The 25,774-nt window shown below is 56.4% G+C and overlaps 2 protein-coding genes and 1 long non-coding RNA gene across 4 annotated transcripts; 1 reads left to right on the forward strand and 2 right to left on the reverse strand.

Annotated features, from left to right (window-relative positions):
- Window positions 1–4,054: 4,054 nt before the first annotated feature.
- On the reverse strand, window positions 4,055–9,782 carry CCDC194 (coiled-coil domain containing 194). The gene is made up of 4 exons (XM_023625404.2): window positions 9,175–9,782; window positions 7,999–8,095; window positions 7,489–7,621; window positions 4,055–6,887 (listed from the first exon to the last, which is right to left on the reverse strand). The coding sequence occupies exons 1-4, from the start codon at window positions 9,496–9,498 to the stop codon at window positions 6,737–6,739; spliced, it is 705 nt and encodes a 234-aa protein (XP_023481172.1). The 5' UTR covers window positions 9,499–9,782; the 3' UTR covers window positions 4,055–6,736.
- A 1,472-nt stretch (window positions 9,783–11,254) lies between these two features.
- BST2 (bone marrow stromal cell antigen 2) lies at window positions 11,255–15,219 on the reverse strand. Of its 2 annotated transcripts, none has more exons than XM_070246557.1 (5): window positions 14,818–15,219; window positions 14,114–14,189; window positions 13,838–13,898; window positions 13,420–13,554; window positions 11,255–11,448 (listed from the first exon to the last, which is right to left on the reverse strand). In XM_070246557.1, exons 1-4 carry the CDS (start codon window positions 15,178–15,180, stop codon window positions 13,437–13,439), a joined length of 618 nt encoding a protein of 205 aa, XP_070102658.1. In that variant the 5' UTR covers window positions 15,181–15,219; the 3' UTR covers window positions 11,255–11,448; window positions 13,420–13,436. The 2 variants fall into 2 exon arrangements, with proteins under 2 accessions (XP_070102658.1, XP_005604229.3); XM_005604172.3 differs by lacking the exon at window positions 11,255–11,448 and adding an exon at window positions 12,864–13,190.
- Window positions 15,220–18,693: 3,474 nt separating this feature from the next.
- On the forward strand, window positions 18,694–24,816 carry LOC138919911 (uncharacterized). Its single transcript, XR_011430457.1, has 2 exons — window positions 18,694–21,856; window positions 22,852–24,816. It is a non-coding gene; the product is annotated as an uncharacterized lncRNA (long non-coding RNA).
- The last annotated feature ends 958 nt before the right edge of the window (window positions 24,817–25,774 follow it).

Below are 25,774 nucleotides of genomic sequence, written 5' to 3' on the forward strand. Positions count from 1 at the left end.
TTGCTGTCATTTGCTGCTCTCAGCATGGTCTGGGGCTCGGTGAGATGGCAATGGGAAATGCCAGGCAGGTGGGGGTTGACCTTCACTGCGGGGCACCCAGGCCGGCATGGAGGGGATGTGGGCACCAAGAAGCAAAGGATTCTGGGTGCACCCTCCTGCCCGTCCCCTCAGAACCAGGAGCTCCAGGGAAGCCCCCTGCTGGGTGATGCCCCAGCCCAACAAGAGGTGTCAGCCCCAGGCCTGGATGTGAGGACCCTCAGTCTTGAGGAGACAGAGCAGGACCATGCCTTATCCCCACAGGGTCAAGGTTGGCAAGAGAGAGGGACTGGGCCCAGGGGAAAGGGGCAGGGAGCTTGACAGGCGCTGGACCCTGGACAAGTGACAATAACGGTTGCCACCCACTGCCTCTGGGGGGCACAACAGGGTGAAGGCTGTGCAGGGGGACCCACCCCTTCAGCCAGGGCAATGGAGTGGGGTAGTGGACAGCGGGGAGGGGTCCTTCAGGGCCGTGTTCATCAGGGAGGTGGGGGTTGGGCCGGGAAGGAGGAAGTTCCCAGGGGTGGGCAGGAAACCCCTGTCTGACCTTTGGTCTTTGCAGCTACACGGTGATTCCGGACCCTTCCCAGTGGCTAGTAGGGGAGGAGGGTTGGGGGCTGCAAGTGTGCCCAACCAGCTATTTCGCTCGGTTGGCCAGGCCCCCTCAGGGTCCCGCGGAGCAGCGGGAGGAGGACACCTTCCATCTTGCTCACTGGGGCCGGTAGGCAGAGTGAATACACGCTTACAATGGAGGGCTCTAGGGTTAAGTTCTGGCTGTGCCTCCCACCACTGTGCGGCCTGGGACAAGGGGCTTCCTCTGCTTGAGCCTCAGTCTTCTCCTGCCTAAAGTGGAGGCAACATAGCCAGTTGTGAAACGCTTGTCACAGTGCCTAGCACATACTCAGCCTTAATAAATGGTGTTTTTTTTTTTTAAGGTGGGAGGGGCTGGGTCCTGTGCAGCCTCTGATGCCAGGCTGAGGAACTGAGATACAGGGGAGGGGCACCATCTTCAGATGTGGTGCCCAGGGCCTGTGGGAGCAACGGGGGAAAAGGGGCATGACAGAGGTAAAGCCTGAGTGACAAAGGTCCAGTGGAGGAGCTCAGGCATGGGGGCAGTTCCTGGGTCAACACCAGGAGGTGTGACACTCTTGGTGTGTACTTGAGATCCTGGCTATTCTTCACAATATAGCAAAGGTGTTGCACACATGTATATATGAACAGGACATCTGTTGTCAAAGAAAAAGAAAGGCAACCATAAACTCCCAGAAAATTAAAAAGCCACCCTATACCTGATGGTGCTGACGTGCTACAGTGTTGAGCAACTGTCGCAGCTAAGAAAAAGCATTTTAAATATACACACTAATGTCATTTGTATCAAGCTCAAAAATAATATTCTGTTTCTTTTTGGCAATTTGATCTCACATCTTTGATCTGTAGTATTTCTTTTTTGAATAACTTGTTTTAATAGCTAAGTTTTTTTTAATGGAAAAGGTCATGATGAAACTTCCTCTTTTCCCTCAACATTATGTCTTCGAGATCTGTTTATTCCTTTTCCTGCCATTTAGGTTTGCACCACAGACATCACCATAATAATTTTCAATGGGGATTTAGACTGTTTCTAAATTTTTTGTCTCAATGAACTAAATAAGATTTGATATCAAATCCCCACAAATGAAATCCCTGGGTCTCAAAGCAGCCACGTATCACATTTTGACAGCTGTCACCAATTTGTCCTCCAAAGAGGTTTCCATTGACATCCCTGCCAGCAGTGTCTAAAATCTCTAAAAACAGACTTTTTTTTTAAGATTTTATTTTTCCTTTTTCTCCCCAAAGCACCCCGGTACATAGCTGTACATCTTAGTTGTGGGTCCTTCTAGTTGTGACACATGGGACGCCTCCTCAGCGTGGCCTGACGAGTGGTGCCATGTTGGTGCCCAGGATCCCAACCCGCGAAACCCTGGGCCGCCGAAGCAGAGCGCGCGAACCCAACCACTCGGCCACAGGGCCGGCCCCTAAAGACAGACTTTCTGAACACGTTCTGCCTACATCCCTAGCCAGAAAATTCCAGAGGAAGGAGGCGAGCGACTGACTGGTCCTTGGATTCACATGAGGTCAAATGCATCAGCCCTGATATGGAGCGTTTGGTTTTTTCCTGAAAACAGTTTATCATGTTCACAGGAAATTTTGTGCATGAATCCCTCTGAATTCCCCTGGTGGGTCATCACAAAATCAGGCTTCGGTTTTAAACTTTTAAAAAAAAATTAAAACAATCAAGTTGGTTTCATTTGTTTGGGCCGAGAAGGGACAACTGTCCTTGGGAAGCCACCTCTGTGTCACTCTCTGAGAAGCGACACTGAAGTTCCCAAGGAGACACGAGGTTTTTAAAAACTCACACAGGGGCTGGCCCCGTGGCCGAGTGGTTAAGTCCGCGCGCTCTGCTGCAGGCGGCCCAGTGTTTCGTCGGTTTGAATCCCGGGTGTGGACATGGCACTGCTCATCAAGCCACGCTGAGGCAGCGTCCCACATGCCACAACTAGAAGGACCCACAACGAAGAATATACAACTATGTACTGGAGAATATACAACTATGTACCGGGGGGCTTTGGGGAGAAAAAGGAAAACAAACAAACAAAAATTTTAAAAACAAAACAAAGCAAAAACTCGCACAGAACTTCAGGAAGGTCCTTGAGGAAATAATATTTCTAGTGAAGAAAAATTTCAGTGAAGTTCAGAAAACCCTTCACTTTTACATCAATATGTTTGGTTTTTGGGTAAATTCAAGTGAAATTAATTTTTGTGCTTTTGGAGATGACAGAGAAGGCAAAGAGAGCCCTTTGAAGAGGAACAGCCTTTCCTCTCTGAGCCTCCATGTGCCTGGCGATCAAAGGTGACCCACTGTCTTACCTGGAACTCGGGGGCTGGTGTCCCAGGTGCCCCCACGCACAGCTGCACCAGGGCTTCCCATTGCTGCCCCCCACCCTGTCCCTGCAGCCATGAGAGGGGCCTCCAGGGCAACCAGGCATAGGGGAGGCCAGGGCAGGGGCCTGCCAGGGTGTTCTGGGGATAGAGGTGGAGACACAGAGATAAAGAAGGCTAGAGAGAGACTCAGAGACAGAGAGACAGAGACTCTGAGCGATAATTAGAAGGGCCGCGAGAGCAAGGCAGAACAGAACAGCAGGGGCCCGCCAGGGAGGGCTGTCTGCTCCCCTGGGCAGCCTGGGGAGCCTCAGGGCAGCTGGGGGGCCTGGCCCTGTTCTCCACAAGTAGCTCCTAATCCTCACCTCCTCCCTATCCTACGGCCTCCCGGGAGTGCAAAGCCCCCAAGCTCTGCCCTCCATCCTTCCCTCCCTTCCCAGCTCTTTCTGACACCAGATCTGACTGCGCACTTGCTGCTCACACACCAGCCACAGCTCCACATCTCCCTCCACCCCTGGAATTGATATTCACGGCCCGGAGGGTGGGTATGGCCAAGATGGAGACAGCAGAATAAGTGAATAATAATGAGAATGTTTTAGGTCCCATTTACAGCCCTGGGCCCCGCCCTCTATGTGGACCAGCCCTAGGACCCCATAGCTGCACAGTCAGCGGTCTTAAGTTCCTGGGGCTCCAGACAAGGCGAGGCCCTGTCCTGGTCTCAAGCGCTAGATGATTCCAGAAGGAGAAGCTGTTTCCTGCTCACCTCTGGATTTATGCCAGGTATGGGGGGGTCTGAGACCCACTCTCCCAGCCTCTCCAACTCTGGGCCATCAGCGGGCAACAACCGGGTCTGCAGGCTGGGGCGACCCCTGGTGCCCAGCAGCAGAACAAAGCAGCTAGACCCTCTTATCCCCGCCTCAGCCTCACTTCTTCCTTGGGGCGGGGGCCTCCACTTCCCCCTCTAGGTGGGCCCCGTCCCAGGCAAAGGCTCTGATCACGCAGCTCCGAGCCCCAGTTGGTCGGGGGGATAATGAGCAGGACTGGCTGAGGGGGATCCGAGTTCCAAGGGTTCCCACACCCATCCTTACACCAGCCTCTTAGGGATTTTTAAAAACAAATTTTAATTATTTTAATGGTAATACATGTGCATGATTTTAAAAATGCAAACTTTACAAAAAGGGATACATAGAAACACGAGACTGCCTCCCCACTAACCCCAGCCCCTTGGTTCCCACTCCAGAGGCCACAGCTGGGACCAGGCTTTCCTCCACAAATATTTGGATAAATGTCTCCCCCATCCTGCATTTAAAAAATGTACACAAATTATCACTCTCCTGCTTTTTACATGAACGTGTCTCGGAGAAGATCGGCTTTGGCCTTTTAAGCGGTTGTGTAGGTTCCACGCTGTGGCTGGGCAGACACTCACTTCAACAGTCCTGGATTGGTGGACACTGAGGGTGTTTCCAATTTTTTGCGATTACGGAGAATGCGGTGATATGTCCTCATTCCCCCCACCCCCGACTCTGTCTCCTTTTTAAAAGTCAACTTTTTATTTTGGAATAATTTTAGATTTACAGGAAAGTTTCAGAAATAAATTTAGATTTACAGAGAGTCCCTGATTCACCCTCCCCCAGCTTCTTCCATAGTTAACATCTTTTATACCATGGCTCATCTGTCAAAACTGAGAAATTAACCTTCGTACATTACTGCTAACTAAACTCAAGACTTGATTGGATTTCCCCACTAAGTGTTTTCCTGTTCCAGGCTGCAGCCCTGTGTTCTGCATTGCATTTAGTCCATCATTTTGTATGCAAGTAAATATGGCCGCAGAAAAATTGCTGGAAGGGGAATTGATGGGTCAAACAGTGTGTGTCCTTTTAATTTTGAGCGATTCTAGAAAATCGCCCTCTCCGGTGGGTGGACCAACGAGCGGTACCACCAGCACTGCGTGGGATGGCTTGTTTCCTCACAGCAGTACCCACACAGTGTATTCCCAAACTTTTAATTCAATTTTATTTTTATCTTGCCAAATGAATGGGTAGAAAGTGGTACCACATTCTTGTTTCATTTTGCATTTCTTGTCCAGGAGTGAGACTGGCTTTTTTGTATGTTTCCGTGAACTGGCTATCCATGTTCTTTGCCCATGTTTCTAGTGAATTTTTTTGAAAATTAATTTTTAAGAGCTCCATAAATAAAAAGGAAATTAGTTTATTCCCAAGAATAGATATCTAAAATGGGATCTTTCTTTTCTTCCAAAGGATTTTCTAGCTAGTTGTTTATATGCAGGAAAGTTTCAGTTAATTCTCTTGGGTTCTATACGTATAAAATCATACCACCCGCAGACAATATTAGCAGGTCGAATCACTTTTGAGGCATTCCTGCCCAAAATGCCAACCTGAAATTAATCATGAGGAAACATCACACAAACCAAAAACTCTGACTCCACAAAATAACTGGTGTGGACTTTTTAAAAAGTGCCAATGTCATAAAAAGGCAAAGACAGATTCAGGGGGGCTCCAGATTAAAGGAGATGAGAGAGAATTGACAGATAAAATGGGTGAGCCAGGACATTCTTTTGTTATAAAGGACATTGTCAGAACAGTTGGCAAAATCTGACTGAGGTCTGTAGATTAGATAACAGTGCTTTATCAATGTTCACTTCCTGATTTTCATAATTGTACCAGGATTATGTGAGACAACATTCTTGTTTTTTGGACATGCATACCCTAGTATTTATGGTTAAAGAGATATCATTTCTGCAAGTTTTTCATAAAGGTTCAGAGAGAGAGAGAGAGATGGATAAAGCAAAGGTGGTGAAAGTTAACATTTGTGGAATCTGGGTAGAGGGTATCCAGGAATTCTTTGTACTGATCTTCTAGTTTTTCTGTAAGTCTGAAGTGTCAGATACAAAGGTAAAAGACAGAAATAATGTGAAATTGAGCCATGTGAAATTGCGTATATTTCAATTACTTTTGACCTATATAAACAGTGCTTTCATATGATTCAACCTATACATTCTCTTCTTTTCTAATATGTGGACCTCTTATTTCTTTTTGTTAACTAATTGCATTGGCTACTACCTCCAGAACAGTATTAAACTCTTGACAGTGGCCATCTTCACCTTGGCCCTGATTTTGATGTTTTTTCAGAACTTTTCTCATTTGATCCGTTAGTATGGGGAATTTTATTAACAGACTTCCAAATATTGAACCATCCCTGCATCTCAAGCGTAAGTCCCCTTTGTTATATGTTTAAAAAATGTGTTACTTGGTTCTCTTTGCTAAAATTCCATTGAGGAGTTTCCTACCCTCCTCACAGGCAGAGGGGTCTGTAGTTTCCCCATTGTGCCATCTTTGTCAGTTTTTGGTGTCAAGGATAGGCTGGCTCTCTAAACACATTCCAATCATTCATTTTACAGGTAAGGTAAACTGAGGCCTTGAGAGGAGATGTGTCCAGGTCACACACCCTAAGTCCTCATGTCTGCGGGATGAGGGCAACTCTGTTCTTAGAGGGGACTTAAGTCCCTATCAGCACTATCTCACTGTCTGACCAAATGGGCCTCAGTTTCCCTGTCTGTAGAATAGGCACTAGATGGTCAGGGAGAGAGGCTCCAGTCTCCTTTCTGTACCGTTTCCGTTCAGAGCGGCTCCTGGGTCTAAAGTTGAGCGTTGATGGGTGTCGACTGGGCGTCTCATCCAGCGTGGGCCCCTCTGTACGTGTTCCCGCTGGGCCCCTACAGTGTCTGTCCTCCTGGCCTCGAGCCCCCATCCTGCTGGGGGCTGACTCACCCTCGTGCGCGGCGCGCCGGCCGCCGGCAGCCCCCCGAGGGTCCAGGGCGAGAGCGCGAGCGGGGACTGGGTCGGGGTCGGGACCCCGAGCGGGGCCGGGGGTGCAGCACTCTGCGCTGGGGGCTCATCTTAGCTTCCAGGGCTTTACTGCCGGGAAGGGGGGAGGGGCCCGTCAGCACCTGGACCGCCGTCCCCAAGGAGCCCCCCCCCAGCACTATTCCGCCCTTCCTAAGAGCCTCGCTCCCCAGAGATCCCATCCTCCAGGATCCCCCATCCCTTCTCCACCCCGGGCCATTCTCGAGACCCCTTCCCAGGGACTCCCAGCCCCTTCCCCAGAAGCTCCGCCTCCAGACCTCCCGCCGCCCCTCCCTCGTACGCTCTTTTCCTTGCACCCTTCTCTTCCGCTCCCCACCACTCCCCGGGACCCCCACACCCGCCAGACCCCAGGGACCCAGGCCTCCAGAGGGCCAGCCCTAACCTGGGGATTCCCGCCCCGACAGAGCCCGTCCGCACCACAACCTCTAGGTTCCAACTCCAGGACCCTCTCTCCGATCCTCCCCTAACTTATCTCCCCAAGGCCCCGCCCACACGGCCAAGCCCCTCCTCCCTCCCCAGGGACCCTTCACCCCGTCCCCCCCGCGTGCGTTGGTGCACGCCCCAAGTGATGATTGGCCGAAAGAACGAAGCCTTGCGCAGCCATTGGCCGCGCACCCCGCCCGTTCCCCCCTCAGGCCCGCCCCTCACTCACACACGCTCGCGCAGCGCCGCCTCCCGGGCTGCGCAGGCTTCGCCCTCGGCCTCGGCCGTGCGCGCGCGCCGCTGCGCCTCGTCCAGCTGCCGCGCAGACTCCGTGGCCGCCGCCTCCCAGCGCAGCAGGGCTTCTGTGGGCGCAGGGGGCGGGGTCAGGCTGGACGCTCGGCGCGCGGCCCGCGCACGCCGGCGTCCGAGTTTTTGCGTGCTTTGTTTTATTTGAATTAAATTTGAGTGCTCTTTGCGTAACCTTTGAGGGTTATTTGCATAACTCCGCATTGCCTTTCAGAGTCGTTTACATAGCGTTGGCATATTTTGTTGCACGTATTTGCACTGTTTTTGTGATATTTGCATTGCTTTGGCATGTTATGTGGATTTCTTTAAGTTTTCGCGTTCATTTGCATTCGTTTGTATTATGTATACACCTGTGCGTGTCATTAGTGGAGCTAGGAACCTTCTAGGCTCCTCCCACCTCTAGCCCTGCCTACCCCCTTGCGACCCAACGCACCTGTCAGCTCCCCGTTCTCGACCCCCATCTGGGTCCCCTGTGCCTTGGCCTCGTCCATCTCAGTCTTCAGTGTCATCAGTTGCGTCTGAAGCAGGCTCTACGGAGTGGAGGGAACGGGGAGGGGAAGAGTAAATTGGCCCCTCCCTTTCTAGGGGAGATTCAGACGACACTGGTGTTCCCTGAGCTTTACTTGGAATGTCCTTTGGGGCCACACAGAAGTGGCCGCTAAACTCTGGGGTACCGAGTGGTGACAGTGTCTGTGTGGTAGGAGGTCTCTGCCCAGGTCCACCGCCCCCAACGCCAAACCACCGGGGTGTGGAAACGGTTTAGGTCTGCAGTCAGACTCCGGTTCCAATCCCAGCTACACCTAGACTCGCTGACTGGGGTTTCAAACCAACACAAGCCAATTTAGTGGCTGACAGTGATTGGGTTTCTGGGGTATGCTTTGTCACCTCTGAGACATTCTGCAAAGCAACTGGCCTGAGTGTTGAGAGCATCTTCCAGCGAGGGGCGGAGCCAGACTTTGAAGCCGGGGCAGGCTGCCCTTAGCTCGGCCGCCCCGGCCCCTCCCTTAGGCAGGCAGGAAGGGGGAGGGGTCTGTTTTGATTTTGAAAATTCACACGCGCGAGCCGCCGCTGGCCCGGTCCGCAGCGGGACACAGTAGTTCCTCAATAAACGGGAATGGTCGGGCTTTGAGGACGGTTCTTCCGCGAGGTCCGGGGCTGGGAAGGGTTAAGGAGGAGTTTGAAGGGGGTGGCCAGAGGAAGAGGGAGGAGCTGGCCGGTACCTCCCGCAAGAGGCCAACTTTAGCCTCCTAATTACAGGTGACATGAATGTCCCTCTCTGGAAATAGGGCTGCGGAACTGGCTGGGGGCGGTTGAATGGGCACCTGGGGGGAGTGTTAGCACAGGGCCTGCCCAGGTGGGCTCAGGGGTCTTGGGCTTCTCTAGCCGTCACCATTTATCCGGTAAACATTAGCGGACGGTGGGGCCTTCTTGGTCAGGAGGTAGACTCAGGGTGAACCGGCATTGTAGGAGTTGGAAGGGACTACGGTGCTATTCTCATTCACCTCCCTCAACTGAAGAATTGGGTAAGCCGAGGCACAGGCGGGAAGCGTGGGGATGTGGTGCAGGCCCTCTCCCCCCACATTCTGGATGCCCCACCCGGCCCTCCTACCTGGCGGCCCTCACAGGCCCTCAGCGCCTCCTCCAGCTCCCGACGGCCGCCCTCGGCCTGGTCCAGCTGCCTGGCCAGGGCCTCCTCGCGCTGCGCAGCCTCCGCCAGCCGCCGCCGCAGCTCCTCGACCTCGGGCGCCGGGGCCCCGGGCGGCGCCGTGGCGTTGGCCCCCGGCTCCGGGCAGCGAGGCCCCCGGGAGGCCGAGGCGGCCAGATTCCAGGCCAGCAGGGCCGAGCCCGCCGCCGCCGCCGCCAGGAACACGGCGGCCCCGCACAGGGCGAGCAGCCGCCACGCGCGCCCCGGCTCCGGCCCCGGCTCGGCCATGCCGCCGTCCGCAGCTCTGGCCCCAGACGGCCACGAGCATTTAATTGGCACCTTGGGGCGCCAGGGACACCCACTGTTCCGCCCCGCCCGGCCGTGGCTTCCCGAGTCCGTTGGGAGGGGCTGGACCCCCGCCAGGGCCAGCCCAGGCTGCGGGGGCCCAGGCAGGACCGGGGGCCCTGGGTTCCAGTCCTGCCTTTGCAACCCACGTGCTGTCCTCCGAGCCTCAGTTTCTCCTCTGTGAAGTGAGGAAGGCCGCAGTTCCTGCCCCTTAGGACTTAGTGGGAATCACGTGAACACGTCGGCGCAAAGCCCCATCCGCACAGGGTGCGCTCTGAGAGTCTCGCGGTATATTGTCCCCACTGTGTTCATGGAGAAGCCGAGGCTAAAAGATGGGAGGCTACGCGACCTACTGAAGTCGGCCTGCTTCAGGCTGCCACACTTTCTGTGACTGGCTGTGAGGGCCAGAGGGTAGACTTGAGGGTGGACCGGCCCCATCTCCCTGCCCGTTCTCCATTCGGCCGCCAGGGGGCGATCTTAGAACATGAATCAGATCCAGGCCAGTCTACACGGTGTCCCTGACTTCTCTTCCCTCTCAAAATGGAATCTCCTCCCCCGCCTCCCCCCTCATCTCCTCCTGGCCCTCCTCCATGTCCGTCTCCCCTTCCTCCTCCCTACTTCCTCCCTTTCATCTCCTCCCCCTCTATCTCACCCTCTACTCTTTCTTCCCTTCCTAATCTTTCCCCTTTCCCCTGCAAGGCCCTCCATCATGTCTTTGACGTCATTTCCTCCCCATTTGCTCCCTCCAGCCCTCCTCAAACTTACAATGGCAAGCCCATTCCCACCCCAGGGCCTTTGCACTGGCTGTTCCCTCTGCCTGAGCGACCTGTCCTCCCTCTTTGCCCAGCTAACTCTTCCTTACCAGCTGTTTCCACCGTCCACGCCCCCGCTGTGTCTCCTCTTCCGGCGCCCTCCCCTCCCCCACTGACTCAGGCGCCTTTTGTTCAGCTCTCTCAGCTCTGCTGTACCTTTACCTTTGATGTGTTTGGCTGATTCCCTCCCCCCCCCCCCCCCCCCCCCCCCCCGGCTGGGTGAGTCCCTGAAAAGCCAAGCGGGCATCTGCCTGTTCCCACTGCCACCGCATAGGCCTGGCACACAGTAGTCTTGCAGTAAATGTGAGCTGGGTGAACACTGGGAACTGGAATCTCAGTGTCCTCCCCACTACACATAAACCGGAGCCCAGAGAGGCCAAGTCTCAGCACAGGGACACACAGCAGCCTCTGCTTGCTGCCAGATTCCTGCTGGGGCTGGAACCCCTCAGGCTTGCAGGACCCCTCAGTCCTGACTACTCAACCCCTGGTGAGCAAGGCAAGAGGGCAATTTTTAGGAGGAAGTTTATATCGTGTGGGGGTTTGGGGGAAGAAACTGAACAGGTGGAATCCATCATATTGGGCGAACATGCCCCCCTCCATCAGCAAAACCCAGCCCCAGTGTTGGGGGCGGAGGGCAGCACTGTGTCAGGACATCCCAGTAGCCCAAGCTGGGGTTGGGGTGGAGGATGGTGAAGGCGTGCTGGGGGACTGGGGTCACGTGAGAAGGCTTTGCCTTGTGGGAATCGAGGGAACCTGCTGGAAGCAGGGGTTCAATGGCCTGAGCAGCTGAGGAAGCCCGAGCAAGCACGGGCACTTCCCTGGGCCTCAGTGTCCTCATCTGTTACAGGGGGAGACGCTTTGATATATTGACGTATACAGGGAAGCCATTCTGGTTTGAACTTGATTTGGCCTGAACTTTATTTGAGCCAAAGAAGCCTGCTGTGCGGGTGTCAGCGCTCGCTGCCCATCTGCTTCACGCGCCCGCGGAGGCAGAGAGCAGCCTGAGGGTGAGAACCAACGCCTCCCTTCTTGTGACGCCAGCACTCGACGGCAGGTCTCCATCCCTGTGGCACCGGGTCACCTGTAACAAAACATCGCCTTGAACCCTGCAAAGGATGCGCCTGTCAAGCTCGATGTAAGTCTCCTGTTGGACGTGACTTTCCGGAGTGCTTTCCTCCTGTGCGAAGGCTGCGGCTCCCTGCCAGGCTACAGGCCTGTGTGGCTCAAATTTCCTCTCTTCTCTTCTCCCCTGTGGAACGCTTCTGGATTATTTGTGTCGACAGTTAGATGGGGCTGTTGGTGGCGTGAAATGATTCGGCCATCATATATGACTCCACGAGCTCCCGCTGAGCCCCGTGCAAGCTGGGGACACAGATGCGAGGGGGACCCGAGCCTCACTCTCTAGAGCAGCGGTCCTCCCCAGAAGCGGTGCTGCCCCCTGGGGACACTCGGCCATGTCTGAAGGCATTTTCTGTTGTCACAACCTGGGGTGGAGGCGCTATTGGCATCTGGTGGGTGGAGGCCAGGGACGCTGCTGCAGTGCCCAGGGCAGCCCCGCCAGAGGCTGGTCCAGCCTGAAGTCAACAGAGCCAAGACTGGGAAACACTGCTGGAGAACTCGGTGGGGGGGGGACCCCACAACATCAGTGAGCAGAGAAATGGTCAGGGAGGGTGGAGCATGGTAAACAAGGTGACGTGAGGGGATGAGAGCCAGAGGGGCCTGTGGCAGGGATGCCATTTGGGGGATCCTGAAAGGACAGTGGGAGCCAAGGAGGGGGGTCTCCTGAACATCTGGTCTGGGGACTGTGGCACCTGAGGGCAGTGCAGAATTCTAGGAAGTCTGGGCAGACGCAAGGGTCCCGGCCCTAGTGCCCCACACAGGAAGGTGCCTGAACAATAGTTGGGATTCCAGGGGAAGTTGGAGGCAGGAAGATAACAGAGGAGGAAGGGATTACGGGGCACGGCACGGGAGGACCCAAGAAAGTGGGTGAAGGGTCGACCGGACAGTAGCCCTCAATTCTGGGGAAGCCGAGACTCTGGAGGAGGGCTTCCCAGAGCTGGGTACTGCAGGATGAGCAAGTTTAGGGGGGAAGGACGGGGGACACTGGGACAAAGGCCTGGCCTGTGTGTGTCTGCAGATGCAGGTTTGAATCCCCAGCCCTGAACTTTCTGTGGGAGGGGTTTGGGAACCAGGACAAGGTGTCCCTCGCTGTCCTTTGTTGCAGCCTCACTTTCCTCACTGGATCCACGGGTGAGAGCAGAGCGCTCTGCTCGCAGTGAGTGCTGACGAGGGCTTGGAGCCTTTTAAGATGATCTCAGCGGGGAAGAGGGCCCAGGAGGCAGTGGGGTGGTGCCTGCCTGAACCTGGGGGGCGGGAATACCTGGGAACGTTCTGGAACAGGGAAGGCTGGGTATGAACATCAGCAGTATCCACCCTAGCCCGCAGGGCAGGCCCCAGATGCTTGGGGATGACAATGACACTCCAGGAACTTCAGAGTAAGGTCTTTCCGCCAAAAGGGGTGTTTACTTTTTTGGAGCCCAAAGACCCCAGAACAAAGTGACCTTCCAGAAACCGTGACAGCAAGAAGCAAGAAGGCACCCTATGCCCTGCCCAGCTCTGGGGTCTGGTGGGGGGCAGCCCTGGGCCAACTCTGCTGCTTCTCTACCCCCCAACGCTGCCCCATGGTCCCCCCAGCAATGCTTCATGGCCCCCCACTGCTACTCCATCCCCCTGCCCCTCCCCCCAGCAGCCTGCAGTGCTCCTGGAACCGCCAGGTCAGGGAAGTCTGGAAGGCAGGGGAACCGGACCAATCCAGGTTGTGACCTAAGAGACATCATAAGAGGGACTCAGGGCAGACTGAGGCAGACAGAGCACGGGACGCCCCGCCCCAGGGCCGCCACGCTCTCGCGGTGCTTTCTCTTCCTCCCCAAGACCCTTCTCCCCTGCGCCCAGCCCCCTACCCCGCAGGCAGGCACCTCCCCAGACCCTGGCTCCGCCCTGACGCCCTCCCGCCCCTCCTCAGCCTTTTGCTCCCCAGGCCGTCCCTGCTTACGGCGGCTTCCTGGGACCTCAGGCCTGCAGATCCCAGAGGCCCAGGGGCAGGAACACAGCGGCCACCAAGGGGCTGAGGGCGTTCGCCGAGCTGGCAGGGTCGTTGTTCCCACCTGAGGCCCCATCATTCCTTTGTCTGGGGTAGAGAGGGGGACGACTCAGGCAGCTGCCGGGCCGGGCTCCCCCAGCTCTGGGCCTGCCACTCCTCGGGATCCCCCCCTCCTTCCCCCACGAGCCCAGTCGCTGGGGAGGATAGTGACAGCGGCCACCCACGGCTGTATGCACGAGGCACAAGGCTTGGACTTAAACTTCGCCCCCTGAGCAAATGGGGGTTTTTAGAACACAGTGGGTCCCGGCTTTTGGGGCAGGGCGGGGGTGGGGGTGAAGGGGCATGCCGGGGGTGGGGGGAGGTCTCGGACCGTAGTCGTTCCACCTCCGCCAGAGCGTTCTGCAACTGCTGCTTCAAAGCCGCCGTGTCTCCTGGGGGGGCGGGGACAGAACCAGGGGGCGTGTCTATACTGTGGCCCCGCCCCAGCCCCGCCCTTATCCGGCCTCCCCTTGGAAATCTGGCGTGCTCCCTTCCCACCCTCCTCTGGATCCTGGACTCGCCCCTCCCTGGGACTCCAACCCTGGGACCCTCCCTCCCCACCCTCCTCAGTATTTCCCCGCCCTCTGAGGCCTTGGGCTCCGCTCACCCTCAAGCTCCTGCACTCGGGCCAGCTGCTCCCGCCTGTCAGCCTTCGCCATCTCCAGGGAAGCCCTCAGGGTCACCTGGGACAGGGGCGAGGGTCTGAAACTGGAGTTCCGTCCTTGGGGGGGCTGGCTGCTGGCCCTGGGCCCTGGGCCCCTCCCTAGGCCCTGGGATCAGAGGAGCTCAGGCCCACACCCCCTTCAGGCCTCCTCTCTGTCCCTCAGTCTCCCACCTCAAGAATGGCCACACCTCCCACCTTCCCAGGGCCACCCAGAAGGGTGTGAGCGTCGAAATGGGAGTTTTGAGACCCCCATCATGGGAATTTGGAGGCTTCCCATGCCCAAGCCCTAAGAGAAATTTCCAGACCCTCTGGGCTATTGCCATTTGTTCTTTGGGGCCTGGCGAGGTCCCCATCCCACCCCCTAGAGGGGATTTCTGCTCCCTCACGCCAGTGCCCTGGAGTTGGAAGATTCCCCACATCCTAGTGGGGATACTGAGGCCCCTGATTTAGGTGCCCTGGGGAGTTTTAAGGCCACGCCCACACCAGGCCCCCCCCCCCCCCGGAGAACTTAGAGGTCCCCAAACCCTGGTGGGATAATTCAGGCTGTTGATCCTGGGGCCCAGGGGCAGTTTCAAGGTCTATCTCCATCCCCACCTACACCCTGCGGCCCGAGCGCAGAGCCCGCTCTAGGAGTTGCAGTGGCTTACCACAGTCTGATTGCAGATGGCAGCCTGGGTCTCAGTCCCCCGTAAGACTTCCTGGGCCCGCCTTAGCTGGTGCTCCAGAAAGTGGGTGCCGTTGCGACACTCCTGCTCTGCTCGGAGGCCATCCTTGCAGGCCTTGCTGTTGGCCTGGACAGCGAAGATGATCGTGGTCACAAGCAGAAACAACACCACCACCACCACCACCACCACCAGGAGCAGCCATCTCAGCAGCCTGTGGTCCCCCATGGGCACAGGCCAATTGTGATAAGAAGTGAGTGCCAACCAGATCTGCCCTTGGATGTGCGAGTCTGGGCAGGAGTTAGGGGCAGATGCTGGAAGCTTCTGTGGGCCGCCCCTGGTTAGCATGGGGGCCGTCCGGACCAATAGCAGGCTTCAGGAACATTTCCTGACCTGAAGGCTCTTAATGGGGACTCTGCTGGCCGTGGGCTGACTTTCAGTTTCTGTTTCCTGCAAGAGAGGTGTTTTTTTTTCTGCCGGATTGTGGCCTCGGGCTCTCCTGGGCTGGGTGCCAGCCTTGAGACCCTGTGGGAGGGGAGTTGGGGCTGCCTGGGACACCCCATCTCAAGTCCCTGCGCTGCTGAGTGCTACTGAGGGTGACAGTTGCAGTTACTGAGTGCCTAGTGCATTGTGTTCCCCTGTGCCACGACCTGAAGTGGCGGGGGCCATTGTTGGTCCAGTCCCCAGCTCAGGGAGTCCAGTTCTCAGTGGGGAAACTGAGGCTGGGTGGCAAGTGGTGGGCTGGGGCCAGGGCCTGGGTCTAACCCAACAGGCTGAGATTTGTGTTTAGGGGTCTCCAGGGTGACCCAGCAGGGGTTCACTCAGCACAGAGGGGACCCAGGACGGTGTCAGAGGAGGGACTGGAGCCTGAGGAAGGGGCGGGGGGGTGGGGTGGGGGGTGGGGTGGGGGCGCGCACGTGACTTAGGCTGCACTTCCCCCATCTGGCCACCAGGGGCCGCCCCAGCCAACAAACAAGGTCGCCCCGGCCCTCGGCGTGGCTCCAGCCGCCCACAGGTTCCAGAATCTGCCCCTGCCGCTACAGGACGCCAAATAAACCCTCGAACCTCAGTTTCCTCATCTGTAGAGTGGACAGTAACAAAAGCAGCCTCATCAGGAGGGGCCGGTGAGGAGCTGCGAGTAAAGCGTCTCTGCATCCAGTAGGCGCTCAATGAATGCTCGGGCCGGGCCTGTGGCTCAGGGCAGGGGAGAGGCGGGTAACCTGCAACGTGGCCGTGGAGCAAGGTGCGCGTTACGAGGAAGGACAATCAGGGCCATCTGGGACACGCCGGACCGGAGGGGCCTGGGGGCGTGTGGGGAGAGGCCTCAAGAGGCGGCTGGAGCCTGGAGGGCGGCTCGAGGACGCTCAGGCCGCACTGGCCGCCCCCGCGGAATCGGCCGGCTCTGGCGGCCTCACAGCTGCCTGCGCTCCGGGGCCTCTGCGGCCGCGGCCTGGCCACCGTGCGGATTCCAGCCGCTTCTGTTGGGTGGGCCGCTGCGGGCGTTCAGCGGGGCCAGGTGGCCGGCCCTGGCCTTGGCCTCCCGGCCATGCTCGAGGAACACCCAGGCCCCTAGTGGGACGTCCCTTTGCCTAGAAGCCCCGCTTTAAAGCCACTCAGGAGCCAAATGACAAAGGGTCGGGGACGATCTTGTGACGAGGCCCAGGGGGAGCTTGTGTGTCCCGTGAGCAGGGGCCTCTCTCCCCGACCAGGACCCCACAAGCAAAGGCACGACCCTGGACCCTCGGCAAAGCTGACTTATTTCAGCCGCTCTCTGCTGGCCTTCAAACTTTAGGGTTGGCGGCTGGCCCAGTGGCTTAGTGGTTGAGTTGAGCACGCTAGGCTCTGGCGACCTGGGTTCGGTTCCAGGCACAGACCTACACCACCTGTAGAGGAAGTGAAATAAAATTGTGGTCCATTAAAAAAACACTTTAGGGTCAGCTTGGGACCCAAGTGCAGGTCAGAGGCCAAGGTTGTGCACGAACAGCCCTGCCTCCCTGTGGGACCCTGGGCAAGTGACCTCCCCTTGGTCTCAGTTTCCGTGGCTGTGAAATGAGGACGATAATGGAACATTTTGGTGCCCCCCCTAAATTTTGTACCCGAGGTAGCCCCCTTACTCACCTCGCTCTACCCGCTCCCTGCAAACAGAGTTTGTGGGTTTTCCTCTAAAATTCCAAATGGAAAGTAATGCCACCATTCTTCTGATTTTAGCTTTATCTTTTGAAGAATGATTTTGTTTTAGAATAGTTTTAGATATTGCAGAAAAATAGTGAAGACAGTACAAAATCGTGCCGTATATCCCACCGCCAGCTTCCCCTGTTTTCTAACATCTTACATTAGTCTGCCACGTCTGTTACAATGAATGAGCCAGTACAGGTGCGTTGTTATTAACTCAGGTCCATGCAGGATTCAGATCTCCTCAGCTTTTCCGTCCCAGGACCCCACGTCACATTTAGTCATCGTGTCTTCTGGGCTGAGACAGTTTCTCGGACTTTCTCATTTGGAGGAGAACGGGTCAGGGGTTCGCAGGATGGCCCCAGCACCGCGGAGCAGGCTCGGACAGTGGCTGCGAGTGCCCTCCTGGGGCCCTGAGGGCATGGGCGGTTGGACCCAGCCTCACATTCTGTGGCTGCGGCTGGGATGGCGCTGTCCTACAGAATGCGGTGACGGCGGCTCCCTCCCGGGGTGTGGTGAGATTCCACAGGTCCGTCTAGGAAAAGTGCTTAGCCCAGCGCTGGTGGCATCTGTCGACCCCAACCCCGTGAGAGCACATCCTCGTTGTCATCTGATAAGGTCCGGATTCGATGGAATTCTTTCCGTAGATTGAATTCCCTGAAATGGGGTGACTGGGTCCCAGGCGATGCCTGTCTCCCTGGCTCTCGCTTTCCCTAAAGAGGAGTCCAGGACTGCGTCTGTTGTCACCGCTGTGGTGAGCAGTCACTTGCCTTTCCGAGCGTGTCTCAGTCATTCTTGTCTTTCCAGCTCCTTCCCCCTCCGTTCTGGCCTCAGCAGCACCTTGTTCTTCGGCAGCAGACTCCTCTCTCTCCTGTAAGACACAAGGGCTCCAGAGTGTCCTCGACCCACTGCGGACACGGCCCCGGGTCCATGGTTGGTTCAGGCAGCGCCGCCTTCTCAGTCCTGGTCTTCCTGACCAGCCCTGGGGCTGAGTGTTGGTGTTCAAAGCACGTTCCGTGTTGGAGGCGGCCTTCTCGAGGACTGCCCAGGAGCTGGCCCTGGCGGCCCGCGGCGCCTCACCCGTCCCTGCCCATGGAACGTGCGTTCCGCCCGCTTTCCCTGCATTAGGAGCCACTTCAAGGCATGACCTTGAGAGAGCACTGTGGTGTTGAGAGCATCTGGATGCAGACCTGACTGGACCCCATTAAGGCTCTTAAGATAAACTCTTAAGATTCTGGCAGGCTGGGAGATCATCTCGTCTTGTGGCCGCCCAAGACAAGCCTCACAAGTAAGTTGCCCTTGCTTATTAAACCTGCCACCTCCCAGTCCGGAGGGGCCTGCCTCTGTCTTCGCTTCCTCCTTTCCCTCCACATATGGGGCCACTATCTTTCTTTTTTTTTTTTTTGAGGAAGATTAGCCCTGAGCTAACTGCTGCCAATCCTCCTGTTTTTGCTGAGGAAGACTGGCCCTGAGCTAACATCCATGCCCATCTTCCTCTACTCTATACGTGGATGCCTACCACAGCATGGCTTGCCAAGTGGTGCCATGTCTGCACCCAGGATCCCGGCCGGCGAACCCTGGGCCACCAAAGCAGAACATGCGCAGTAAACTGCTGTGACACTGGGCCAGCCCTGGGGCCACTTTCAGATTTCACCCGGGGAGCCCCGAGGTTGGGAACTGACAGCTGGTGGGCCAGCCAGGAGACCGAAGAAATGGGGCTTGGGAGAGAGGCATCCTCAGGGGCAGTCCCGGTTTGGCTGTCCACCCCTGCGTTAGGTGCTTGTGGACGTCGCGTGAGTGCAGGGACGCCCCAGAAACACTGGCGGGTCCCGGACGCTTGTTTGAGGAGCTGCGCGTGGCGTACAGCAGCAAAGAAGGGAAGCACACGGCTGTTGCATGGTCTGGCCTGACTCCAGGCGGTTCGACTGGCCCCTGATGCCCAGCTGGAGGTTGCCGCTCAATCAGGAAGTTGGAAGCAGAGCTGAGGCTAGAGAAGGACATGCAGTGTTCTCAGCTCTGCTAGCTTCAGGCCGGCAGGCAGGGTGGGAGAGCAGGAGGATCAGCTGGGGACAGCAGCATGCCATTTTGCAAATCTAGGAGGGCACGAGCTGCCACGGATTAAGGTCTGAGCGCTTGTGACAAAGCCTGATTGGGACACTAAGTGGTGGAACCCCTGGGAAAGTGAGGAGAGCCAAGAGGAGGATGTGGTGGGGATTCATGGTGAAGTGAACGAATGTTTTCCTTTTGTTACAAAGGAAAACAAAAACACAGCAACAGCAACCCCAGGCAGTGGGGCCGCCCCCGTTCAGGAAACGCTCAGGATGAGAGAATGTCCTCCCCTGAGCTTGTTGACACGGCTGGCAAGTTCCAGTGTAACTGAACTCAATGGGTCCGTGTCTTGGTGAGTGTGGAGCCGAAAAGCACAATCAAGGCTGAAGTGGATGAAGGAAAAAGGGTTAGTGCACAAGCCAAAGAGAACCTGGGGACAGTTCCCACAGCAGTGCCGCCCCCAGCTTCGTGCAGGTGGGCACTTTGTGCAGCACAGTGCAGAGGAGGTGTCACAGCTGTGTGACAACCGCCCCAGTGAGGGCACGTGCAGCCAGCTCGTACGAGCTCAGCGCAGCACGCCAGTACACAGCAGGTGCACGGTCACTTTTGGACACTTAGAGCTGGGGCAGTTGGCAGGGGTCCTGCTGCAGCCGTGTCTGTTTCACTGTAGGACGCTTCACTGTAGGGCAGGAACATCTGCAGAAATGAGGATGGCAGCTTCTGAAAAACAGCAGTTAGTTTTCTCCTTGTTTGGGAAACATTTGACAGACTATGTTTGATGCCAGCCCTGATTTCAGTTCCCCCATATTAAACCCAGCATGTGTGGGGTTAAAACGTAAGCACTCCTTCCCTGCTCCCTGGCTTCCTGGCTCCAGAGTTCACTATCCGCCATGGAGACAGACGGCCAAGGACAGCCACCTGGATTCCTTATCATCCTCCTTCCTGTGAGCAGCCCTACAAGGCCCAACACAGGCTGGCGGGAAAGCTCCAGCAAGGCCACGGACTACCCTCCCCCCCCAAAAACAGAGACTTCATTGCAACCTTTAAAACCCCTCGCCTCCCATATTTTGGGGAGACGAGAAGAGACGAGACCAATTTGAGGGCTCACTCTCGTCTCCCAGCTGATGTCACCTGAAATGAGAACCCTTTCCTTGTCAGAAGCCTGGTGTCCAGCTTTTATGTGGCCCTTCTCGTGTGGCAGGTAGGGAACCTATGTTTGTAGCCGGTAACATGGTTAGTTACGGATCCGATTTTCAGTAACCCTTTCCTTGCCTGGGTTCTGGTCACACCAGCAGAAGGCCAGGGAGGGTATCCGGATGTGGTCCATGCAGCTGTGGGGTGCAGAGGGGCGACACAGTTCTCTGACCAGCAGGAGGTAGAGAAAAGGAGCACCCCTGCCACACAGCCTGCACTCCCGCAGCCGCCTCAGGAGCTCAAGGTACTCGCTCCTTGTAGATTGGATTATTCTAGTCTGCAGGGTGGCATGGCCCAATGAGGGGGACCTCCCTGGGCACATGGGACCCTGGAAATCTATAGAGGAAGTCCTACAGGCCCTTAGGGAGGCGGGCCCCGATCAGGCACGCTCACTGCAGGAATGGAGCCAAGATGCTCTCGTCAGCCTGCAGCGCCTGATGTGGGCCGCCGGTCTCCAGGCTGAGCAGGTGCTGGGACAGTCCACTGCTGGTCCAGAGGAAGCTGACCAACCCAGGGACCTGCCCTGGGTGGGCTGTGGGAAAGACCCAAGACAGGGAGGGAGCTCAGGAAGCCGAAAAGCCATCCCCACGGGCTGTCCAGTGTCCAGTAAAAGTAACCCTGAAGCAAATGTGGCTTTGATACGGAACGCTTACATCTCAGATCTGCGTGCCCGATGCGCAGCCAGCCAGACACTCAGGCGCCGGGGCCTGAGACGGAGAAAGGACCCTTCGAGTCGGCCAAGAGAAGGCGGGAGCCTGGCCAGGCTGAAATCCGCCTTCAGTGGGGCAAAAAGCCGGGGCTTCACAGAGCTGAGGGGCTCGGCAGGAGGAGCCTCGAGAAACAAAGGGCCCCTCCCAATAAGCAGGCTGCGACAATGGGCCTTTCAAGGCCTTCCCAAGGCTGCCTGCACAGCCCCACCGCGTGTCCTGGGATGGTAGCCCGAGACCCGTCCCCGTCCTCCCTTCTCATGTCAGTGAAATGTGCCCATCACATCAACGATGCAACGCTGACATGTGAACACTGGCCTCTGCCGCGCAACACTGCAGACTTTGCTGGAACGTCTGCGAGAGAGAGGATGGCCGGTGAACCCACAGAACATTCAAGGCCCAGGTACCAAAGTAAAGATTTTAGGAGTCATTTAGTCGCTAAGACGTGTGTTGTCTCAGAAGCCGTGACTGAGAAGGTGCGAGCCTGTCCATCCCCAGGAACGGGAAAGCGGGCGAGCCTTTGTAGGGACGTGGGGTTGGAGGACTTCTGTTCCCACCTGGCACAGTGCCCCCAGCCCTCGTACCGCCGGCTGGAGGACGGGCATGTGTGAGACCGGAGATCAGAGCACCAGCCGCCTCTGAGAAGCAAAAATACTCGGGAAGCAGATGACAGCTCTGGGCCTCTCCCGAGCAGGCCACCATTCGAGTCAGATGAGTCTGTGACTCGGCAGGAACGGCCAGGCACTGTGGCAGAGACACGAGAAGGAGAGGGTGCCCCTAGGATTTTAGTTCCAGCTCTGGAAGGGGGCAGAAACCTGACGGGCCTCACAGAGCAACGGCTGCTGGCAGTGTACACAGCGCTCCTGCTGGTGGAGCCTCTCACAAAGGAAGGGCAGCTTGTGGTAAGAACGTCCCTTCCCATCTGGGGGGTTGAGAATAGGCACCATTGACCCCCCTCTGCCGTGGCTCAAAGCCCCTCGGAGACCGAGCGGCCTGTTTGCCGCAGAGGACCGCCCTGTCGGGCAGCCCTCTGCCTCTGGAAACGTGGGGGCTCCTGGGCCCTGTGGAATAAGTAGATCTCTGCGTGCCCCAGCCCCCTGACTCCCGTGGCGGCCTCTGCGCCTGCAGAGCGGGAGCGGGGATTCCCGCTGATGCCCGCTGTGCAGAGGGGTCTAGTGGAGGACTGCAGTGCTGTTCAGCCCAATGCTGACACCATCTGGATGGAAACAGGCATGAACCAACACAGCCAGTGGGCTGGACTCCGAGCCGTCTGGCAGTGGTCGCTCAGGAGCCCTGGCTGTTCACCCTGTGCACTGACGGGGCTGTTCTACAGGGATGAACCCTATGGCTGGGACAAGGGGAAGCCAAGGGCTGGATGATCATGAATGAGGCCTCGTGGGGTCAGGATGTGTGGAGGGACATTTGGGCTCACCCGCAAGAGCCTGAGGCAGTTCCCACTGTCTGCCACGTCCGGTTCATGAGGCGCTGACGCCCCCTGGCAGTCAGGAAGCTGATGGCCCAGCACAGGGACAAGCCGGACAACCGCCCCTTCAGTAGACACAGCAGACTGGGTGCACAGGAAGGAAGAGCAGCCACTGCAGGCCCCGGGGCGGGGTTGGGGGGGGGAGGATGACACATTGCCAAGGATGGTGACTGCCCTTGAAATACAGTGACTTGGTTGCTGCGGTAACAGCACGTCCTGTGTGTTCTAATCAATGCCCCAGGCAGCTGCCAATGGAGTCCGGGGCTGACCACCGGCATTCCCCACTGGAGAGGGACTGGACAAATTGGTTTTATGGGCCCCCTCCCTGTGAGCGAGGGTTCTAAGTCTGTCTTGGTTTGTGTGGACACCGCATCTATGTTAACTCGAGCTTTCTCCCGTCACTGTGTAAACCAGGCTGCCACCCTCGGAGGATTAAAGAAGCTGAGTACCATGTGTGGATGCCTTCATCGACTGGACAGTGATCAGGGGTCACATTTTCAGGGTCATGATGTGCAAGATTTGGCAAAGAACATGACATCGAATGGAGGTTCCTTCTCCCTGTAACCACAGCAGCAGGGTTGGTCAAAAGGAAGAATGGATCTTAAAGCAGCAGATTAAATTACTACTAGGTGAAACCACCGTGGCCAGGTGGACTGAAGTACTGTCCCAGGCTTTAACAGGTCTGAATGATCAACCATAGGGCCTCTTGCCCCATATGCCAGACTGGGGACCCCTGCCGAGACACCCAACACTGTAAAACATGGAAGTCACAGGAGACAGTCATTGTCCCGACTCTCACTGAGGATCAACCTGCTATGCTGCTGAGAACACCAAGCCCATCATGCCTGGGAAAGGGGTTATCTGCTGGGATCGGCAATGGATGTCCCACTGGGACGGGTGAATTACTTTGCACCCCTGGGTGAGGGGGACTCCTCATTCTCCACTGGGATCCTGTTCTGCTGCAAGTTGGCCCTGTGGAAACATACCGCACCTGGAATGGAGCATGCCCACTGGAAGAGACGAGAAGGCAGGGGTCGTGGGCTGGCATACCCGCCCCTAGTCCATCTCCTCACGCCTGCCAGTGCTGCCTCCCCCAGCCAACACGTGTGCTGTGCACAACCAGCTCAAGTTCCGAGAGCTGCAGCCGCATTAACATCTAAGGACCAGGTCACACAAGTAATTCTTATAGAAGGAGAAGCCTTCCCCTCCAAGGTCCTACTCAACATCCGTCTTTTTGACCTTAGACTTCTGCTGCTCCTGTGGTGGCTGGTCACAGGATGGACAGCTTTCTACAGTGGCCACTCATATGCACGGCAGAGGAATCAATCCAACTGCTGGGTCTGTGGGCAGCTGTCCTTCTCTAGCTCATCAGGATTGCCGTGGTGGGCGTCACCATCTGGGGGAGCACTGGAAGGCCCTGGAGCAGTGCACTGAGGAAGAGCAAGCTAGGACAAAGGCTCTGAGCTCCTCTGATGTTACCAACACAGAGCCAGAAACCTGGCCTGTGGCACACTCTATCAATAACACGGAGTGTGGGGGTTCTTTTCCTGTCAATTAAACTACATAGGCAGCCCGTCAAAGTGTCAACCAGAAGAGTCCTGAAAACACCACAATCAGAGCCGTATGTGGCTCTGTTCAGATTTGGGATGGGTTCATGTGGCTTACCCCGGGTTATGGATATTTGAGCACCAGGCACCCCTATGCTGGTGTGGAAATTAACAAAAGAACCTTAACTAAACTGGAGCTGGGAAGGCCTGCAGGGGGCGTTCTCACCCCCTCACACACAGTCAATTACACCAAACAGGAAGAGAGGATGCTTGCATCTCAGACAGTAGTAGAACTACTTTACTGCTGAAGGAAGGCTTCTCTCCCCACCTGGCAACAGCCCAGCCAATGAGAAACTGCACAGCTCAGCCAATGAGAAACCCCACAGGTCAGCCAATGAGAAATGCCACAGTGCAACCAATGAGAAATGCCACAGCTCAGCCAGTGAGAAACGCCACAGCCCAGCCAATGAGAAACGCCACAGCTCAGCCAATGAGAAACGCCACAGTGCAACCAATGAGGAAGGCCACAGCTCAGCCAGTGAGAAATGCCACAGCTCAGCCAATGAGAAATGCCACAGCCCAGCCAATGAGAAGTGCTGCAGCTCAGCCAATGAGAAATGCTGCAGCTCAGCCAATGAGAAGCTGTTGCTGCCCTGAACCGCTACTTTCCAGCAACTGACTTTCCTTTAGAACAGCCCCCCCATCCCGCTTTTTCTCTGTAAAAGCAGCTCCCCTCCATTCTGTCCAGATTTGCCTGTGGTCTGCCACAGCGTGCACATCTCACATTGCAATTCTTTTGGCTATTTCTAAATAAACTCATTCTGAGATAAAATAACAGGTAAATTTGCTTTTTAAATTGACATTGGGAACAGAAAAACCACTCTAAATAGAACCAATCTAATTGTACCAGGGATATGGGATGGATATCACCAGAACTGTGCAGTCATTCTGTCACATTAAAGGACAGTGACCGATTTGGCACTGATCATGCTGGCCAGGTACTTACTGGGTAGCCCTGGATGAGACCCAGTGGTTCTATGGCACAGATCTTTGCCATGGCTTCCACCTGGGTGGTCAGGCCACTGCACCCTGTGTTCTCCCTGGACACAGGGGAGACTCTGCCCTGTGGTAACAAGAGTCGCCAACCTCCCTCTCCTCAAGGCTGGATGGGCACGTTCTGTTTTCCACTGGTACAATCAGTTGGCCACTGTCCTCGTTCCCTGTGTTGGCCTGAGTGATGTTATAGCACACATGGAAGCCCTTACTAAATTCACCCAGCTAGCCTTAAATGAGCCAACAAAGCCTCTCCTTACTGAACACTGAAATGTCTATAGTGACAAACACTGTCCTCCAAAACAGGATGGCCTTAAACGTCACAAGGGGGCACCTGTGCCATTATCCAAGCAGAACATTGTGTTCATATCTGATGAGTCTGCTAATGTGTCATCTTTATTAAAGCACGTGAGGACACAAGTGACTCGACCCACAGCCTAGAAGACTTGATAAATCAGTGGTTGGGGTCATGGAGCCCTTGGTGGAAAAAACTGTATTTTGGGAATCATTATCTTAATCTGTGTCTTCTCTAGCACGTGCCCCTATTGCTGCTGCCATACCTGTCTCCAGTGCAGCCAGATAGCTGCCAAACAAGCCACCTCCGGGTTAATGAAACCCTGTGCTGACCACTCAGGGCACAGTGCCGGGGGGGGGGGGGCACCAGGTGAGAGTGTAAGAGCAGGTCCCGAGGGCCGGAGTGTTGGAGGAGGCCATCGAGAGCATGTGACCCCAGGCTG

The sequence above is a fragment of the Equus caballus genome, chromosome 21, assembly GCF_041296265.1.
Source record: "Equus caballus isolate H_3958 breed thoroughbred chromosome 21, TB-T2T, whole genome shotgun sequence".
Lineage (NCBI taxonomy): Eukaryota > Metazoa > Chordata > Mammalia > Perissodactyla > Equidae > Equus > Equus caballus.